General features: G+C 41.7%; 2 protein-coding genes across 12 annotated transcripts in view; one reads left to right on the plus strand and one right to left on the minus strand.

Moving 5' to 3' along the window:
• The window catches only part of LCTL (lactase like), a 108,033-nt gene extending 92,129 nt beyond the window's left edge, over window positions 1–15,904 (plus strand). The window contains exons 2-15 of the mRNA XM_039389124.1: window positions 6,989–7,180; window positions 7,439–7,445; window positions 8,116–8,332; window positions 9,790–9,877; window positions 10,121–10,230; window positions 10,456–10,584; window positions 11,052–11,147; window positions 11,846–11,900; window positions 11,993–12,154; window positions 12,747–13,021; window positions 13,296–13,422; window positions 13,864–14,063; window positions 14,551–14,614; window positions 15,789–15,904. Coding sequence (XP_039245058.1) covers window positions 6,989–7,180; window positions 7,439–7,445; window positions 8,116–8,332; window positions 9,790–9,877; window positions 10,121–10,230; window positions 10,456–10,584; window positions 11,052–11,147; window positions 11,846–11,900; window positions 11,993–12,154; window positions 12,747–13,021; window positions 13,296–13,422; window positions 13,864–14,063; window positions 14,551–14,614; window positions 15,789–15,904 — 1,838 coding nt within the window. The remainder of the gene's footprint in view (window positions 1–6,988; window positions 7,181–7,438; window positions 7,446–8,115; window positions 8,333–9,789; window positions 9,878–10,120; window positions 10,231–10,455; window positions 10,585–11,051; window positions 11,148–11,845; window positions 11,901–11,992; window positions 12,155–12,746; window positions 13,022–13,295; window positions 13,423–13,863; window positions 14,064–14,550; window positions 14,615–15,788) is intronic.
• The window catches only part of ZWILCH (zwilch kinetochore protein), a 67,525-nt gene that overhangs the window by 41,474 nt on the left and 5,167 nt on the right, over window positions 1–20,884 (minus strand). For 2 of the 11 annotated variants that reach the window (XR_003539552.2, XR_005566400.1), the window contains exons 11-23: window positions 20,708–20,810; window positions 20,028–20,107; window positions 19,671–19,827; window positions 19,075–19,103; window positions 18,536–18,672; window positions 18,181–18,276; window positions 17,986–18,104; window positions 17,280–17,377; window positions 9,740–9,865; window positions 4,221–4,303; window positions 2,858–2,921; window positions 2,195–2,413; window positions 1,453–1,675 (exon numbers count right to left, since the gene is read on the minus strand). Coding sequence is in view for 6 of the 11 variants with exons in the window: in XM_039389146.1 (XP_039245080.1) it covers window positions 17,286–17,377; window positions 17,986–18,104; window positions 18,181–18,276; window positions 18,536–18,672; window positions 19,075–19,103; window positions 19,671–19,827; window positions 20,028–20,107; window positions 20,708–20,810 (813 nt within the window). In the remaining 5 variants the exon portion in view is untranslated. Of the gene's footprint in view, window positions 1–1,452; window positions 1,676–2,194; window positions 2,414–2,857; window positions 2,922–4,220; window positions 4,304–9,739; window positions 9,866–11,267; window positions 11,378–12,675; window positions 13,037–15,775; window positions 16,872–16,996; window positions 17,378–17,985; window positions 18,105–18,180; window positions 18,277–18,535; window positions 18,673–19,074; window positions 19,104–19,670; window positions 19,828–20,027; window positions 20,108–20,707; window positions 20,811–20,884 lie in introns of those variants that run through there. The other 9 variants (XR_005566399.1, XR_005566398.1, XR_003539553.2 and 6 more) reach the window with 9 other exon arrangements.

Genomic DNA, 20,884 nt, shown 5'->3' on the forward strand with positions numbered 1-20,884 from the left:
TATTTTGGAATTTGTAGTTTTGGCATAACTGGAAGATTCATTGTAAAGAAGAGCTCTGCTTTTTAAAAATGTGTTCAGTCAACTCGGAGCATCTCACATTCAAGTATTTCAGCAGTGACTGGAACTAAGAGTCTTTTTTGATGGGATGTAGTAAAAACAAAGTTCACAGCCACGATTTTAAGTATCACTTAGAAGCAGTTTTAGAAATACTACCATTATTATTGTGTTCAGACTGTTTTTAACCCTTCCCAGTGACAAAGGCTCTCAGAACTCATCTAAGCCCTGCTGTAATTAGCCACACTTTCAACAGATTCAGCTGCAGATCAGCCCCCAGAGCAATAAAGAGGCTGAGATAAAGCACTGGGGCAGATATTTCACTTCAAGAACACATTAAATCTCCAGTGGCATCACTTGGTGTTTGACTGGAGCAGAATTTGAGCACTAGTAAGGCCTTGCCTCTGAGATTCATCCCTGAACAAGCAAAAGTAAAAGCCATTGCTTTTTTTCTCTGCTTGTTTTGCTTGTTTTAATAAAAAAGGTACAAGAAGGTCCAGGCCATGGCCCCAGACAACTGTCACTGTAAGGGCTGCACAAGAATTGGGACTATCCCAGTTCACCCTCACACTTTCCCTGGGAAATTTTAACTTTTCCCTAGGAAACAAGGAGCCTGGCAGTTCTGAGGCTGTGTGAGGAAAGTCCTGCTCCTCCAGCCCAAGGAGAGCTGTCCTGGGGCTGCACAGAACCTTCTGCACTCCTTTGCTGCTCTTCTCCCCCTGTCCTGGCCAGGCCACTGAACCAGCATTAGGAGTTTATCCCTAAATCCCAGGCTTCCAGCTCACTGGTGCCCTGGGCAGCCCTTGTCACTGGCATTTTCCAAACCCTCTCCCAGATGAGGGGCTGAGGAAGCCAGGCCAGGCCAGGCTGGCACTGCCAGGCTGCCAGAGCAGTGCACTGCTGCCTCTCCCTGCAGCTCAGCTCCGAGCTCTGCAAGGCTCCCAGCTTTCCTCTCCAGCCTAAACCCCTAACCCTGGACAGAAGCAAAACCATTCTCAGTGTCTTTAGTCATTAAGGTCCTTTATCTGCCACTCCCAGACAATTTGTGCCTGTTTGGTGCATGAGACAGGAGTGGTGTCCTGCCTTCCAGGGCAGCACCACAGATAAAATGCTCAAGGGTGTGTTTTAAACTGAATTGGAAGCACTGAATTGGAATGTTTCATAATCTAAGCTGACTGTCCATAGAAAGAACAATTGTATGATTTTAGTAATGACCTAATTCAATAATGAACTAATTCAACCCCTTCCAAAACAACTCAGGAACTCTTGCTCATTATCAGCTCGGGGACCTTCATTAATTACCACTATTCTTCCTTGCTGCCTGTATTTATGTTATGGGTGCAGGGTAAAGATGGACATGGAAAGGAAACAGAACTGTGCCTTTTTGTTCCTACTCACAAACAGCGACGGGAAAACCTCCAAGAGCATTCTGGATGTTTTGAAGTTGTGTCAGGACACTTCATTTTCTCTCATTCCCAAGCTTCAGAAGCTTCCTCTTTGTGATTGCAAACAGATGATGGCAGAGCCTGCAATTAGGCCAATCCAAGGGAATTCCAATCAGGGGTAGCCTGCAGCAGCTTGCAGGGCTCCCATCAAATGCAGGCCCACCCTTAGCATGGAGCTGTCAGCAGGAAAAGAGAAATTCAAATTGATTCTTAGAAGCAAACTCTTGTGACCTTCCTCACAGCACCCAGGGGTTTGTAACATCTGTCATTTATTATTGGGATTTTCAAGCAAAAACTGAGCCTGGGCATTCAAATTCCAAGATGCAACATAAAGTCTCAGGAGTTTTGACCATTTGGGAGTTCCCCAAAAGGGGGAAGTTTCTGCTCCTCTCTGCATACACCAAGAAACTTTATTAAGAATAAAAAATTTAGGAGCTTGTTTGGAAATGACCCCTTTAAAATGGGAGCTTTTAGGACAACTAGAATAGATCTCAGATTTACCCTGTCTTTGCCAAGCTTTATGATATTTCTTTGCAAAACAAGAGATGGCAGATTCTCAAACAGTTTAATTTTTCCAAAAATTCCCCCAGTAAAAGCAGTGATAACAGCTCCTCAATGAGCTCCATGGGCACAAAACAGGAGAGCACAAGAGTGCAGGAGCTGCTAAGGAAATATGGGGTAAGTTTTAGAGTTACCCATCTCCAGCTCATCTCAGGGATCTCAGGGATCGCGAGCTCAGGATTCAAACACAAGATCTTCCACACTCTGGAGGTTTTCTTCCCATGGAGACTGGCTTCAGAAGCTGCCCACAGAATTCCCAGGATACAAGACTGGTGTTCCCACAGTGGGAGGCCAGCAGAGGTGGGCACCAAGGCATCCTCATTTCACTTACTCCCAAAATTTCCTGTTTTTCTCTGAAAAGCAAGACCAGTCGAGCTTTAGTCAAAAAACTTTCCAAAACCAGCTAAGGAAACGCAAGGAAAGTCATTTTGTAACACAGAAAAATCCAAGCACAGTTATACAAGTGTTCTTGTTCCAAGAACAATTGTAAGTGGGTTTTGTTTTGATTTTGAAAACCCTCCAATATCTCAGTGTAGTTGCATTAGACCACACACTGGAAAAATTACGTGGTTTTCTGGTTGCTGTATAATAAGAAAGGATGTTTCTCTCTGAGACAGAAAAGGCCTATTCAAGGTTGGGAAGGGAGTGTAGTTTGGAAGAATGAAGAATCAGGAAGCTGGGGAGATAGGTCATAATTGTGTGAGGATGATTTGGTCTGGTTGTCTGAACAGCTGCCAGGGAATTAGGAAAGACAGCCTCTACTTTGGAAGGGCTGAAAGGAAAAAACCAATAAATACCAGTTTTAGGGTATCTTCTGTTAGGGGTGACCCAGGCCTGGTGTACATCTGGAGATAAGAGGTTCTGCAATACAAAAATAGAAAATTAAGTGGGAAAATAAATAGCAATTTGTTTCAGGTAGTGGGGTGTGTGCCAAAGCTTTTGTGATACGGTCACACAGTATTCCACAGCAGGAGAATCCATAAATACCTACATATTGATGGATGAAGAACCACTCCAGGCTGTGGACAAGTGAACAGCAGATAAAACATCCCCAGAGTCAGTGGTGACTCTCCCCTGACTTCACATCCACACAGTGAGCCTGTTGCATAACCCACTTCCCAGGTTATTTTACTGGGAAATTCTGGATGGAATCCACCAAGTACATTTTTTTTTTTTAAATTCTTTTTACCAGTGAAACACAATAAAAGATTTTACAGCCTTGGATGTGTTTCTGGCACGTTTTAAAAACTGCTGCTAATAAAACTTTTCCAAGAGGAAAAAATGATCGAGTTGTCACAATGTAAATATCTCATGGGGTTGTTTATGCAGAAAACTGGGAAACAACATCACAGGAGAAGATTGTGTCAAGAGAAAGCCTTAATCACCACAACTCTGGCATGGCACAGCACTGCAGTGATATCACAAGGGATATTCCAGAGTGCATTTTCAATGCTTGAAAATGGGCCCACCCAACGAGCAGGAAGGCAAACAAGTGTAGAGAGACCTGCTCCTGACAACATTCCCACTCTAATTTCCACGCATTTTTTCACTTCCGAGATCAGAGGCTCCACACGAACTAAAAAGTTGTTGCTTGTTTTATCAGGCAACGTTTTGACGTTAATACTTTATCACTGAATTGGCCACGAGAGGGCACCGGTTCTGCTCGAAAATAAAAGGCCAAAAAAAAAAAAGACAAACTCGATGAGCTAAATAAATAAATGGGGGGTTTGTTTACAAACTGTCCAGCTGCAAAAGCACAGGAGAGCGGGTTCCACGGCAGGAGCCTCCCACCCCCAGTGTGCAGCAGCTCTTGGGGAGCACGGCAGGGAGGAGAACGTCACCCACCCAGGGCTGGAGCTGCTCCTGCTGCCCCGGGAGACTCCCCTGGCTCCCAGACTCCCTTTCCTCAGGGGGGCTGTGGGAAAGGTTCCCACTCCTGGTTGTATCAGTGTTGTCCAGAGCCTCCCTCTGCCCTTTCCTGCAGTTCCCTTCCCTGCTGCTCTTGGGAGGCTCTTCCCCTTCTCCCTCAGCACAGGAAGGTTTTCCACACCTGACAGAAATGTCTGAAAACACTGTTTTCAGCCCAGCAATGGGTTACATCTCGTTTCATGGCCTTTTAAATGCACATTATTCACGAGAGGGGACTGAAAGGGAACTCACGGAACTAAAAGAATGAAGAGCTTGAGCTGAACCTCCAGACTGGAGAGCTGGTTTTTCCACAGACATCACCCTAAGGAATTCCTCTAGAAACAAGAGAAAAGAAAAAGGATATTATTTTCCAAGCCTGCATCCTGATTCAAAATGATCCATGTAAAGACAAAGCCCTTGGTCTGACAAAACCTGTCAGTGAAATCTCCCTGGGAAACACCATTTGGGACACAGACATTTGCACCAAGAGAAAAATCATGGAATCACAGAATCCTGGAATGGTTTGGGTTGGAAGGGACCTGAAAGATAATCCCATTCCACCCCCTGCCATGGGCAGGGCCACCTTCCACTGTCCCAGGTTGCTCCAAGCCCCGTCCAACCTGGCCTTGGACACTTCCAGGGATGGGACAGCCACAGCTTCTCTGGGCAACCTGTGCCAGGGCCTCCCCACCCTCACAGGGAAGAATTCCTTCCCAATATCTCACCTAAATTTCCCCTCTATCAGTTTGAACCCTTCACTCCTTGTCCCATCACTACAATTTCTGATGGCAAATATCTCCCAACACCGTGGATGTTTGGAGATGGAAATGTCTACCAACCCTGTTCAGCAGCCAGTGCAGTTGGGTGGGAATGTATAGATCCCTGCAAAGCTGATTTTGCTCACACAGGAAAATCCCTCCCTGCTAACAGATTCCTATGGTTAAGCTAAAGCTTGTCCTGCACATTTGACTGCGGATACAAAAGGATTGTTCTTTTTTGTTTTGCCTCCAAGTGAACAAAATGCTGTTTTCGACTAGATGTTTCTCCCGAGTTTTTGTGGCAGCTGGATCCATTCCATGCAATTCCTGTGGGAAAGTCAGTTTATTCTGAATGCCCTGGCAAGTTTGTGGCAGTCCAGAGGAATCGCCCAGTTAGGACACATCTGTTGTGAAGAACACCAGGTAAGGCAGGAAGGGGGGGAAATGAAAATAACTCCATTTATAATCAGGGCAGGAGGTTCTGGAGCTGCCAGAGAACATGAGGGTCAAAAGGGTTTTTCCAGGGCCAGCTTTACAGTCTGGACTTATCAAACCTTTTTGCACTGTTTGAATAGCTGTTTATTCTACTGATTTGTAAAGGTACCTGCCAGAAAAACAGAGCAATGAATAGTTCCAAAATAGATGTATTGATTTGAAAAGTAATGGATTGAATATTCCACAAGGGACTGTCCATAAGACTGTTTTCTTCAGTGCAGGGGGTTGTAAAATCATGATGTGATTCTTGTGCTTGAGCAGTTCATGAGGTACTGAAACGATTTCTGATACTGCTACTAACAAGAAGAATAATCAGGCCAAAGAGTGAAAAAATATCCTGATTTTGATTCATTATCCTGAGCTCCAATTGAGCTCCCAGCTCCCCAAATACGAATCAGAGAGTTACAAATGTCTAAACCCATAACAAACCCCTAAAATATTCACAGAATCATTAGGGTGTCGATCACAGATTCTGTGAGCTTCTGAGAGTTACCCAAATGATGAATTAGGTCACCACAACTGCCTAAAACCAGAATAAACTCCCTAAAATGTTATTAAAGCCCCACTCTGACTTTGGAAGAGAATTATCAGCACCCCTGTAAAACCACCCAGTCCTTCTGCCCCGGGGTAAAGCCTCAGCTACAGAAACCCCTGACAGACCCCCCAGAACACAATTTGTTTTCTCCTGCCTTCTTTCCATGTGACTGTTGGTCATTGCTGACAAATCACCAAGGGTAACACTACTTTTAAATGTACTGACTAGGCTGAAGAGCTGCACTGGACTGTCAACATCTAAATTAAAATCACATTTGCAGCCCTTTTATTCTAAATAAAAGTACTTCTAGAGTATTTAGAGCTGATGTTTTAAATGTTTGTAGTCTGCTCTTTTTTTTTTTTGTGTTGCAATCTAAATGTTCCCGTTCAAAATGCAGAGGTGGAGATATTTTTAATCCGAGACTAAAGCCTTTGGTGCTGAAGTAGTTCCATTTTCCCAAGCCAGCTGTGCAGTTCCTGTGTTAACCAGGAGACATGGAATGATCATTAATAAACACAGAGGAACCAGAGGCCTCTGAGGTTGTACATTTACTCCATGTTCTGCAAAAGGGCTCCTTTGCCTTTTGGGTTTTACCAAACTTAGGTTTTTATTTTGGTCAGGAACCAACCTGCAAGCAGCACAGGCACTCCAGTGCAAAACATGACTTTTTATAAGATACTTGTACTTTTTCTCAGTGAAACACATGAGAACTGTATCAATTGGGGGGAAAAACTGCTGCTCTACAAAGCCCTTCTGAAACTTTAACACAGTTAAACTATTGCTCCACCAAGAGCTTAATTTGATGTCACAGTTAAAATTGAAAATTGAGGCTGGGACTGGATAAAAGGGACATCACTAAGATAAAAGCTGCAATTAACTAAAGCTGCAATAATTGCAAGTGTTAATTTTCCTTTACAACTTGCCCAGGGTTTGCTGCCATCACATTCAGGGGTAAGAGGCTGCAGCACAACCACTTCTCTCCGGGCAGTTTGCAGGGGTTTAGTTACTGACCCCAGTGGGAGAGTTTGAAACTCAGAACAACACAGAGACTTTCAGAATAAAGTAATCATAGGCAGGTCTTGGTGGTTATAATCAGGTGTTTCATTCTTCCCTGGTTTTCCTCACCCTGCCAGAAGCTGCATCTTCCACTTCACCCAAGTGCTGCTTTTGGCCTTTGCTGACATGGAACCTCCTGAGCATTAAAAACCAGCTTTTCCCCTGGATCCCCTCAGCTGTGGAGCAGCAGCTCCTGACAGTGCTCTTCCCTTGCCAGGTGGACCCTGCAGAGGAGCCCTGGCTGCTGAGGATGGGCACCCTGAGGGGCTGGGCTGTGCTGCTGCCGCTGCTGGGGCTGGGCACGGCCGAGGACTTCCCGTGGACAAAGAACAACCCCGGCTCCTTCTACTACGGCACTTTCCCAGCTGGTACTTCGGATCCACCCTTGGCTGGGGGGTTCCAACCTTCCACATCCGCCTGGGGCTTTGCACAAGTGACCAAAAAGGTTCTCCTTGTGCTTCCAGGGAAAGGGCAGAGACAAAACCACAGGGCAGTAACATCCTTGGGAATACCAGGATCCACAGAACCCTGCACTCCGTAGTCACTTCAAACAGTAAATACACACTACATGCTAACAGATTATAATTTCGTATTCCTTTACTTATATTTCCCTTTTTCTGACTAAGATGCACAGTACAACAAAGCACACCTGAGAACTCCCCTCCTTTCTCAGAAATAATCTACAATTAATGGAATATTTTGGCTAAAAATACCCTTTGCTGTGCAGTTGACTTAAGAAATAGGTGAAATAACTGTGCTGGGCTTGTTTCAAGCTGTTTATATTATTCAATCCACTCTGTACTGATTTATGAACTTTATCCTTTCTTCAACATATATTTATATACACATTTCACTCAAGCAAAATCAGAACTAGAAGGACATCTGACTGCTTTTCATGCTCAAGTTTTTAAGTGGTTTATGAAATGGATTCCTTGTGGTATTTTGTGCAATAATAGGAAAGTAATGCAGAATATTTCTATTTATTCTACATAACAGCTAGACTTGTGGTTGCTAAAACCACCACAAAAACCAGCAGGGAGAAATGATGTGAAAACCTCTATTTTTTTTTTTACAGTAAGACCTTTCTGCCATGCTATCAAAGCACTACCTCATCACTATAAAAGAGATTTTATATATTTAATACATTTAAGAATGAGATTCCTTTCCAGTGCCTTAGAACACCTCCAGTTTATACCCCACATTCAGACAGTCCCTTTTTAGGCACTGATACATTTTCACATGGAAAACACTGGCCTTTTGTCAGGACTTTCACATTCAGTTCCTTTCTCCTGTTAAAATTTAGTACCAAGACCAGTTTAGGAGGAAAATGTTGGAGTAACTCCCTTGTTTTCCCTCCAGGTTTCCTCTGGGGTGTGGGAAGCTCTGCCTACCAGACTGAGGGGGCCTGGGACAAGGATGGGAAAGGACCAAGTATCTGGGATGCTTTTACCCACCGGAAAGGGAAAGTGTTCAGGAATGAAACGGGAGATTCAGCCTGTGATGGATACTACAGAGTCAAGGTACCATTCCCTTCACCTCTGCAAACACCCTGCAGCCATTCCATGCTCCTCATTTCCCACTAAAGCTGGAAATAACAGCTTTAGTTGCTCTATAGGCTCCTTAAACTTGGGATGATATTCTTAATTACTTCTTAATCACTTCTTCTTTCCCAACAATCTCACTGAATCAATCACACCACTGCACTTCCCAAATGTCTCCATTTGGCAGGATTTTGGTGTCATTCTAAATTGTGTAGAACTTCCAGATCCTTAGTTAGAACAATGAACACATTTGAGCTCTGAATAAAACTGACACTTTTTTCTGTGTGCTTGAGGTTTTCTATGTGTTTTTAAGAGGCTTTAAAATTCACTCTGAAGGTTTCCCCTTTTTTGAATGGGTAACAAATAAATAATCAGTGCAGCTCTATTCACAATATGTTTCCAAGCTCAAAACTATCAAAAACAATTTTCCAGTGACTGTCCTGGAGGAAAGACACATCCACTGCAAGAGGAATCTGAATGCCTGGGATAAGCCAGTATCACATAATTGGGATTCCAACTAATTTTAAGTTCTATTCCACTGAGGTTTCTCCCCATGGGAGAATCAGAGGTTTCAGCAAGAACTAAGAGAAAAGAAACTTTTTGTGCTTTACTCTGCTAAAATGGGGAAATGCAGGAGAGGTTTCATTTGGTCTCTCAAACCAGCAGCAGTTTGAAAGAACAGATTAATAAAAATCCTCACAGAGGCTGGGGCTGAGCCTCACTGGGCTGTGGCATCCGAAGAGATGGACGTGATGAGCACAGGACATTTTTCAGAGAGGATTTGGGCAGAAACAAAGTCATTTCAACATTTACTCACCTCTCTGGGCTGGGATTTTGAGACACTTTCTAAAACTTACTCGTATGTGCCCAGTTACAGGGTCTTCTTTATATGAAAGCATTCTTTATTTGCTTTAATCATCAGAATTTGCATTGGCTCAAACACTATCAATTGCTAATTTCTTTTAACATTGAAGATGGATGATTTCTTACAATAAGAACATGTATTCATATGGAATTTAGGTTTTTTCCTAACTCCAGTGTAGGGCAATAAATGAAAGCCTGTGCAACCATGTTTTCAGCCTAAGCTGAAATGTTTGAGGTCAAGATTTACAGGCTTCTATTATTTTCTGACAAATTCTGACATAAATGTAATTGTGGTGCAAAATACCTCAACTCACATTTCAGTCCTGAGGGTCAAAACCTTCTGTTTCCATAGTTACACAAAACATTACAGGACTCCTTTGGAGTGTCAAAAAAAAAAAAAAAAAAAGAAAGGATACCAGTAGAACCAACCATCTCAAAATCAAAAATAACAGATGGAATCCCCTTTTGGGGAACTCCTCTGTAGATTTTCTGCATTCAGGATCAGTCAGGACAGATGAGTACCTGAAGTTGTTCTGCTCAGCCTTGGGATGTGTGGGATTTTCTTTCCCCAGGATGACATCCAGTTACTGAAGGAGCTCAAAGTGAATCACTACCTCTTGTCCATCTCGTGGCCTCGGATTATGCCCACTGGAATCAAAGGTAAGCACAACAATTTCCCCACATTCTCACCAGTATTTTTATCAGGAATTTTCCTCCTGAATAACCCACAGTTGTTTAAAATTACTGTTAAACAGGTTTCAGTTTCTTTGCAGGACAGAGTTTACCCATTACAGTGTTCCCATTGCTGAAATGGACAATTCCTTAGTCAAAATTTTTAGATTTCTATTCCTTCAGTTCTTTGAGAACCAACCCAGGGAATTCCTTCTCTGTGCTTTCCATCAGCTGAGCAGCTGAATGAGAAGGGAATCCAGTTCTACAATGACACAATTAACAGCCTCCTGGAAAACAATATTACCCCTATTGTGAGCCTCTACCACTGGGATCTTCCCCAGGTAAGGCAATATTTAGATTAGTGAAACATCAAAGATAAAGTATCAAATATAAAGTATTTCTAAGTTTAAGGACTAAAATTACTTTAGAAAATTAATGATATCTGCATGACTTTAAGTACTTAAGTTTTGAAAAATCTCCTTCTGAGCTACTGACATAAAGTCTTTGTTAACAAGCAGCTGAACTTTAAGTACAATTATTAATTCTTGAAATTCATATTCCCAAAGGTTCTCCAAGAAAAATATGGAGGCTGGCAGAATATAAGCATGATAAATTACTTTAATGATTATGCAAATCTGTGTTTTGAGAAGTTTGGTGATCGTGTGAAACACTGGATTACTTTCAGCAACCCTTGGGTAAGTTATCAGTGCTGTCCTTCCAAACCCTTCTGTTCCCAGAATTCCATGGAAGTGACACTAGAGGAAAGTAGGTTGGAAACTGGAGGGGGAGAAGGAAAGGGAGAGACTTAGAACATTAATCTTCACAGCCAAAAATCTCAGTGGGCAGAGCTTGCACAAAGGTAGAGTTTTAAGATAAAATTCCAGTGAAGTTTTAAAAAATCATCAGCTGGAGAGGAAAGAGGGACAGGAATCAGAGAGGCCCTTCCTGAATTTCATCAGGTCACTCCATGAACACCAGTCACCAGCACCTTGTTCCCAACAAGTCACAGCACGTTATCAACCAGGCAGGGTGGGAGCAGATGGGAGCCAAGGGGAGGAAAAATGGGACTGGAGAGGGACAGCCCAGGCAGGGGAGCACAGAATCCCAATCCATAGGATGGCAGCACATTCCCTGGAGAAGAACTAACTCTGTGTCTTTGCAGGCAGTTGCTGAGAATGGTTATGAGACAGGAGAACACGCCCCAGGACTGAAGCTCGGGGGGTGTGGAGCATACAAGGCTGCTCACCACATCATCAAAGTAACACTGAAATCATGCTTTAAATTAGATGTTAATTAAGAATTTTTTTCTATTTTTAAACAGAAATATAGTTTCATAGCAATGGAATTTCCAAGTAGGACATGGAAATTATCACCTGCCTTTAAACCACCAGTGAATATTCCAGTGTAGCCTTGTAGGTGCTTGATGTGACACTGTTGCATCAACTTCAATTTTCCTTATAATTTAAGTGCCTCATAGTAAGTTTCAATCTGGTTGAAAAGCAAATATCCAGGTTACTCCAGAAACAAGCAATAATATCCTGACCTGTTGAAATGAACTGGAATTTTGCAAAGTGACTTCAGGAAGGGAAGGAAGGCTACTGCTTGTTAAAATTAGTGTTCATCTGCCTGAATAAATTAGGCAAAGACATCCAAAGACTGGAGACACGGACAGAACACTCCAGTGACTGTATCTATACAGTAGATATATAGTTACTATGGATGCACAGTAATGTGTGTTACCTCCCTGGGGATCTCCTGGAGTCCAGGAAGGAATCTTGCATAAATGCTTTTTGACCTCTTACACGAAATGAAAGCTTCTGTGACACACCTAAAAGAAATTCTGTGATATTTTCAGACAGATCTTAGTGCAAAAACTGCTCTTCACCAGCTTTGCAATACTGCCCATGGCATAACAGGTTCAAACATGCAGGTGATTGATTGTGTTTTCATTTCCAGACTCACGCCAAGGTTTGGCACTCCTACAACAACACGTGGCGCAGGGAGCAGCAAGGTAAGCAGGAATCATCCTGGGATTGTCCCTGATTTATGTGAAGGGCTTAGAGATGATGCACAAACTGCAGAATTGTCCCTCTGTGTTTTAAGGGATGGTGGGAATCTCCCTGACCAGTGGCTGGGGGGAGCCTGTTGACCCCCACAGCCAGGCAGACAGGGACGCCGCCGAGAGGTACATCCAGTTCCACCTGGGCTGGTTTGCAAACCCCATTTACAGAGGGGACTACCCAGAGGTCATGAAGAATTATGTGGGTAAGTCCCAGTAACCAACTAAAGATGAATAAATCCCACACTCTGAGCACATTACAAGGGAATAGCTCCTGGCCAGTATGTACTTTAGTCAGGGATGAGGGCACAGGTGAGACATCGATGGCCCCCAGGGTGGACACGGCTCCTGAGCAGTTTGGGGACACACCAGAACACTTTAAATCACTGGTTTTCCATGTATTGCACCCAACTCACTTCTCCAAACTAAAAGGATGAAAGATTCTTTCAGGTTAAAGAAGCAATCAAACCCAAGTGGCCTCTACACTTACATCAAGCTCAGGAAAACCATAAGAATTCCTTCCCTGGGAGGGTGGGGAGGCCCTGGCACAGGTTGCCCAGAGAAGCTGTGGCTGCCCCATCCCTGGAAGTGTCCAAGGCCAGGTTGGACAGGGCTTGGAGCAACCTGGGCTAGTGGAAGGTGTCCCTGCCCATGGTAGGGGGTGGAATGGGATTATCTTTCAGGTCCCTTCCAACCCAAACCATTCCAGGATTTCACAGTTCTCTGATTTACTGTTGGTGAGGGAAAGCAAACAAATTTCCTGCTCCTCACAAGTGTCTCCTGTCATTATTTTGATAGGCAGGAAGAGCGCCCAGCAGGGCCTGGGGACATCCAGATTACCAACCTTCTCAGTGCAGGAGAAAACCTACATTAAAGGCACCTCAGATTTCCTGGGAATAGGTCATTTCACCACTCGTTATGTCCTGCAGAAGAACTTTCCCTTTCTCCAAGTGTCTGGTTACCACACTGACAGGGACTTGGCTGAGCTGGTGGACCCCAACTGGCCAGCTCCGGGTCCTAAGTGGCTTTATTCTGTGCCCTGGGGGTTCAGAAGATTGCTCAACTTCATCAAGGTGAGTAGAGGAGATCTTTAATTAAAAAGAGCCAACAAAATGCCTGGTTACACACAGGAGCTGCATTTACACTCTTAGATTTTCAACAGTTCCCCCCTATATATTTACCTTGTCACACTGGGAGGTTTCCTTTTAAAATAAAACCCAAAGTTAAATTAAATTCCTAGTTACCTTTTTCTTACTAAGTAAACCTAGAAAATTGCTTTTAGGGCATTTTTTTCTAGCTTTGTGTTGTCAAAATAAAGTTATTTTATGTAAACACCCTTGTTTGCAGACCCAGTATGGGAACCCCCTCATTTATGTGACAGAGAACGGGGTGTCTGAGGCAGCCCAGTGCACTGAGCTGTGTGACGAGGGCAGGATCCAGTACCTGAAGGGATACATCAATGAGATACTCAAAGGTAACTTAAAACAGCTTTTAGGGGTTGGACTTTTGGAGTGTTTTCACCTTCTGGTTATCTCTACTTGTCTTTTACATCGTAAAGAAATAAATATTTAAGGGTGAAAGGAGATGATAAATTGTCAGCAAAATGACAATGGAAGCAAATCTACTGATGCTAATAAACATAATAACCTCCATGAGATTTAATATTGCAACAGATCAGCAGTTTTTCCATGTTCAAAAAGGAGAAATTGCACTTAATTACCACGTTCACAAAGCTCTGGGACCTCTAAGCTAAAGACAGCATTTTTAAAGACTCCAAATGACTTCCTACTTTGCTTTTTTCCTGTCCTCCTCCCCATCTCTTCCTGGTATAAACCCAAACACCTCCAGACTTAAATACAGAGTATTTGAAGTGCCCCAAACACATTTCCCAGAATCTTTTGGTTTGTGTCTGCAGCTCTCAATGATGGAGTCAATGTCAAAGGTTACACTGCCTGGTCCCTGCTGGATAAATTCGAATGGAACAAAGGATTCTCTGAAAAATTTGGGCTTTACCACATTGACTTCAAAAACAAGAACAAACCACGGTACCCAAAGGCATCTGCTGACTATTATAAAAAGATTATCAGTGCCAATGGATTCCCAAATCCAAGAGAGGTGATGTGAACTGCTGCTTTTATTCTTTTTTTCTCCAATACACGGGCAAATATCTCATAGGATTTCAGGAAACTTGTCTGAATATGGTACATGAAGTGATACTTTGGTTGTGTAAATTAGGGATGTGCTTCACAGACACTGAAAGTGGGAACAGCCTCGATTACTGTTTCCAAAAACTCTAATTGGAATTACTGAATCAGAAGTTAGCAGTGCCCTGTCAGATTTCTAGGCAGAAAATTACATATATTCCATATCATTTTGCAGCAAGGTAGTACATGTCATGATGTGATTTTAAAAATCTTATTAAACAATTAACTTGGAGAAATATATTGCAACAAAACCCACACAGACACGAAGGAACTTGGAGAAAATCATTGAGATTTTGAGAGAATAAAGTAGTTTCGAGTCTCTTATAGTGGACAAGTGCTGAGGGACAGAGAAGGGGCAGAATCTTGCACTGTAACACAACTGCTGTCGACATTCCCAGGTGGAAAACTGGTATAGGAAGGCCATGGACTCCTGCTCTTCCACACACCACCTCCTCGCTGCAGGTAAGGATGGGTCTGCTTTTGTTTTATAAAAGCACTTTATGGAACTGCCAGATTTTAAACTTCTCTGTGAACAGCCCTACTAACAAGGTCCTAAAAGGGATTTTCTCCCTGAAAGCACAAAAAGCCTCTAAAGAAAAATGTGTTTATTTACTCTCTCCAACTAAAACCACTGTAGGGGAATGGATTAACTTGGGATCTTGGTGGAACACACAAACTGGAAGAGATCCCGCTTAAAACTGAGGTTAGGGATGACAGTGTTCTCCTGAAAATAAAAGTGCTAAATGCTTTTGCAAACACAAACCAACCCAGAGAGAAAATCTCTAAGTGTTTGATTTCTACACAAAGTGGAACCATAAAAGAAAAGGGCCAAGGCCTGGCCTAAGGTTAAGCCAAGTTTTACTCTGGTAACAAAGCCAACAGCAGCTCAGAGCAGCTGCTCAAGAACAGGGAACACAGGAGGCTCTGCAGCTTCCAGGGCCAGGCTCATCCAGCATTCCTGGGGTAATCCAGGCCCCTCCACAACTCCTCAGTTAGAACAATCAACCCCAGTGGGCTTCTGCAGCTTTTAAGAAAGATAAATTAGTATTATGGAGTCTTACAAGGAGGATGAGCTAAATTCCACATGGGAGGAAAGGTCAGTCATCCCAAGTTTATCCTGCTCAGCCTCAACTCCCGAGTTCCATGTTCTGTGGGAATTAACTGGGTTTCCTGAGCTCTTCCAGGCTTTCCTGGGGGATAAAATTCTACCCTTTTAATAAAACTCTTTTAATTTTTCAAACAGCTACAGGACAATCATAAAAAGGGCCCAAGTGCCTCCCAAGGATTTCTCTTGGACAATTTTCTACCCTTTCTCCTTCAGGTGGAGGGAATAAAAATCAAAGGCACGATAAAATACTGTTAATACACTGAAACTAATTCCTAGCAAACATCATTTTTACAGCCCTTTGAGCTCTGAATGTCTTCCAAAAATTACCTCAGAAAGAAAAAAAGGGGGAAAACTGTCATGGATTTGCTCCAGCTTTTGCAGACTGCTGAAATTTTGTTTGTTTTCTTTGCTGTTTATGCCAATGTCAACAATTTTATGCTCAAAAAAATCCTTAATTCATGCAAACTCTCCTTTAGTGCACTCCAAAGGAATAAATTTCTTACATATTCCTCATTTCTCAAATTTTAGATTCCCTGATTACTCACATGGAAATGGTGACAGAGATTGTTCTTCCTACAGTTTTCACACTCTGCATCCTCATCTGTATTGTCCTACTCATATTCTACCTTCGAAATCACACCTAAAATTCCACATTCACACACTTTCACTGGGCAAAAGGAATAAGATGCAGCTGTTTTGAGTGGTTAAAGTCCACCACAGATGCCTCTTTTTAAACCCCTGTAAAGAAACTTTACTTATCCACCTAAGCTTTTAGAGCTTTTTCTGCTCAACTCCCAAAATATCACTTTTTTTAAAAACCAAAACCCAAAGTACTTTCTTTTTCTACATCAATTTCTACTGATTTGATGTAGGAGATTTGACATTTGGTATTATTTGGGAAACTATTACAGATTTGTTCACCAGAAATACAGTTCAGATTAAAGTGATTCCAACCTTGACAGTACAAATTTCAAGGGATTAAAAGCTGCTTGCAAATTCTGATTTCAGTCTGTTCATCACTAGGCTTTTAATTACCATGTAATTGCTACTGGAAGAGAGACAGGCACCTAATTTTCAAATACAAAATTAAAGTTTTTCTTCAATTTATTAAACTGATATTTATTAAGATGTAATAATATGAAAGGGGTAAAAAATAAGATTTACTGAGGGGAAACCAGAAATGATTGAAATTTAGTTTTTAAAGGCATGAATACTGGAGTTTTGCTTATTCTTACTTATCCATAGTTAAGTTTCTTTCTGCAGAATGTTTCTGTTTCAAATTATTTAGTCAGCATAAACTGTGGAATTTTTAAAATCAGACTATACACAATCTAACCAACCTAACACCTGCAACTGCCAACCCAACAGATTTAAGTGATTAAGCCCAGCCAATCATACTGATTTTCTTCTCAAAAACTATGCAAAACATACAAGACAACACTGCTAAAATAACTCACTTCACATTGAAGGAAAGAAAAAATCATTTGAAGAGGAGAGGGAAGTATATCCAAGAACACCCCCAAATATAAACACTTCAAAATATAAATACAGGGACAAAGAAAACCAGATTGTCAGAAGATCCCAGGCCCCTGGATGAACAGCTTTCCAAACCTGTGAGGATGATGAAGCATCACTTGATGTGAGGAAAACATGACATTATTGCTTGGTTTGTTGGTTAAGATAATGGACCCTTTGAACAGTGTCTGATTGCACTTTTAATGAACAGAAATAAAAGATGAAACCCCAAAGTGCAAAACTTTATTGAATGCTTGTAAATATAAGAACAAAAAAAACCCCTATATTTTCAAAATATTTATACTGTACAGGCTTAAATGCACAATATTTACAAACAAAATAAGTGCCTACAGATGAATTGTGGCTGTGTAGGTCCCACTTAAGCACATTAAAGCCAAAAACTCAGTGAGAGGAGCTGTTCTTTAGATCAGTGTTCCTAAATAATCTGTTGGGACACAGAAGACACTGACCTTTGCCTTTACTGTACCTGTCCTGCAGACTAACCTGGATTTATGTGAAATGCACCTGACTGCACTTGGTCACTGTGATAAAATACAGCCTGTCTTCAGGGCTCCCATTTACTGTGGAGTCAGAGAAGAGACCTGGGAGGACAAAGGGGAAGGTTGGGGTTAGTCACAACTCTTGGAAGTGGCAGGATCAGCTCATGGAGCAGCTTCCAAACTGCTTCCCAAACTTCAGTCTCACCGAAGGACTTCGTGCCAAAAATCAGCAACGACAGGAGAGTTTTACCAAATCAGCACATTCTGTCAAACCTCACCCCAAAAAAGCAAATTATTTCTTTTCACTTGTTCTACATTTGATTGCAGTAAGGAATGGCTGCTTAGCACCTGCTCTCCTCCCTGACTCCAGACCATTCCTAACAGGAAAATTTCTCTTCAAAACCATTCTGAGGCATTGGCAAAGATTTTAGAAATAAGTTGCAAGATTTTCTGGATAACACTTAATCATACTTGGAACTGTGTTGTCATTTCAACTCTAAAAACATAACTCAGAAAGTCACCACTTTCTAAAAATATTCAATTCTGTAAATACCACCCCATTCTTTTATTAAAAGGCAGAACATCATTTTGTTTTGATGAAAAGTAAATGTAAGTACAAAAAACTTCAGACCCACTGAGCTCAGTATAAAAACTGAATTTGTTTGAAGGGTGTCCCCTCATTACTTTGTTTCATCCCAACCATTCCTCACCTGAATTGTTTGATGCCACATGTTCCACAGGAGGATTAGTACTGACTTGCCACATTGTTTTCACCTCCTTTGCTCCGTGCCCACTGCTTATCTCCACCTTCCATAACTCAGGGTGTTCACTGAGAGAATAAAAAAAGCCATCAAAATTCAGTCCCACCTGAATTTGAATGCTGCAAACACTGAGGTTTCTCTTACTTTTGGTAGAATTTCTTCACAAGAGCTGGTCTGATGGGCAGCTGAAACACGTGTTTCTCGTTGAGGGGGTTTTCCTTGTAATACTTCATGCAAATCCTACAGTATATATCAACCAGTTAATTTCTTTGGAGAAATGCTTGTGCAAAATTAGCTATACTCCCAACATTTCATTATATCCTTTAGTTTTCAATTTTAGTCCCAAAGCAACATTTAGCAGCAAGATCCAGCTGCTCCTCCTGCAGTCTCACAACCACCATTAAGGAGAGCTGGTTTTTTTAAGTATTTCTTTAAAACTGTCAAAGAAATCCTATTTTATTGTCATTTAAAGAGCAAGAAGTAAAAATGCAAGAGTTACTGTGTCAAAGGGAAGAGGTTCTCATGTCTGAACTGGAGTAAGACTCTGCAGTTGACCATTATTTCCAGCATATGGTGGAGCTTTTGAACACGATGAACTTGTTCCTGTAGATCCACTGATGTGGAAGTGAAGTAATCCTGGAAGAGCAAGGAACTTTGCTCTTACCTGAGCACTGAATTTCTACAGACAAACAGCACATCCTCAGTAAACTAAAACAATCTTCCTGCTTCTTTTGAAAAGCCAAAATTTTAAGAGAGGCCCAGCAGACTCAGAACAAAGTTCCATCAAAGTGTGAATGAAGGTTCACTGCCCTGACAGCGACTTCTCTCAGATACCAAACCAATTATATATAATTTATCACATAGAGACATAATATAATATATATTAAGTATTATATTAAACAAAACAATTACATTCCTGCAGTTTGTTGTTCCAACCTCATGATCTGCAATTCAGTTTCTCAACTGATAAATACTGAGTTTGTTTTACTTTATACTTTAAACTTTTTAGAGTTTCAAAATAAAAATAAAGCATCTCACCAAGTAGGTTAATGTTGCAAGTTCCTGACCTGTAAAATGAACAGGAGAAATTAAAAATAATTAAAATTTAACACATGGCATCAGATGAAATGTAAGCAAGATTCAGGTAATCAGACAGGGAACTCTACTGAAGAAAAGTGCAAAGTCACCAGGAATGGAATGTTATTTATGGACAGGATTGCTCTTCAAAACAAGAAAAAAAACCCTGCCAGGTGGCCAAGAGGCACGATTTTATTTACCAAAAAGGCTGCACAGTGAAGAAAGCCACCCTACACTTTCACACAACCACCCTCCTTAGGACACACAGCTTTACAAGCAGTGAAAACAGAAAAGCAAGTTAAACAAAGAATGAAAACAGGATGACAGAGCAAAGCAGGAATGAAGAAATGAAGGGGGTAACACCAAGGGTAAAATACAAAGCTCCAGTTTTTTAAATTTTGAAACCCTGTACAACTGAAAAGTTCAATTATTAAGGAGGCTGGAAACTGCACTTCAGCAGATGGGAAGAGAGATGGAGGTTACCAAAAAGTTCATTATTCCTGCATGGAATAGCTTTTCTCTTGAATTCCTGATCAGGTAACAGGTCTCAGGCTCACCTATGAAAAAACTGACATAATCCTTCTTCAACTTATCCAAGCCAATCTCAAAGAGCATCTGGATGGGAGTGATGCCACTGAGGGAAACCACCTCCATCTTCCCATGGTAGGACTGCTGGATTAACTTCCGGAGGAAGCTGCTGCTCCCCTGATGAATCTGGACATGGAAGAAGTTTCCTTGTGAGGTGAAACATCAGAAACATTGGAGGTACAACAATAGAAACAGAAACGAACTGTGACACAGGGAAGTAATTTAAAAACAATCTAACACAACTGAGGGCAGTGAAGTGACAGGAAGTATGTGTTACTTGATGCTCCTCAAAATGTCAAGGTTTATTGTGAAACACAAAGACATACCCAGGGCTGGATCTCACCACGCTCCAGGGATTTTATGACCCGTGTGAAACAGTCTATCAACTCCTGGTAGGAAATGACACCTGGCAAAAAAAAAGACACAATCATTTAATTATCAGCCCAGGACTGTTAAGTCAGTAACAATAACCCAACACACAAGAATAAAATCCTTTAATTAAAGAATGAGAGCTGAAATGACAGACTGCACTGCTTCGTGGTAACTCTGTCACGTGATGGCTTTAAAAAAGGTTACTACAAATTAAAAATGATCAGACAGCACTGAACTGTGTATGATTGAGAGCATGGCAGCAGCAGGTTGTCATACACGGATTTTGGCATCATTCTCTCTATTTACATTGAAAATTGTCCTTCAGATCTAAAATGAAAACTGTAGAAATTATTTTTCTGTTTCAGAGCAGATGGGCACTATCAATTGTTTACAGTCAAACAAAATAAAATCCAGGAGCTGCTGCTGGATGTTGGTCTGCCTTTGGATGTTGTAAGAAAGGACATCACCTCACACCCCCAAAATGAGCTGTTCTGGAGACTGTTCACACCAATTCTCTGAAGAGCTGATCAGTCCTTGAAACTCAGAAATGTCCCTCCTCTTCCCTGACAGAGCAATGTGGTCCAGCAGACACAGAGAACGGAGGAATGAAAGGAAAACCTCACAATACACTCACTTCTCATTTTGCACCATAATTGTTCAGCAAAATCCAGGTCTCCTCTCTCACTGAAGATGGATTTGATGTAACTGTCCACTGCAGCCGTGTCACATTGGATTTTCTGAAAGAGTTTGTTGGTATTCAATAAAAAAATGGGATTGAGATTCAAAAACCTTACATATCTTAATTTCTCCA

This window comes from Pipra filicauda, unplaced genomic scaffold, assembly GCF_003945595.2.
Source record: "Pipra filicauda isolate LSUMZ 115617 unplaced genomic scaffold, ASM394559v2 scaffold70_size2993248_pilon, whole genome shotgun sequence".
NCBI lineage: Eukaryota > Metazoa > Chordata > Aves > Passeriformes > Pipridae > Pipra > Pipra filicauda.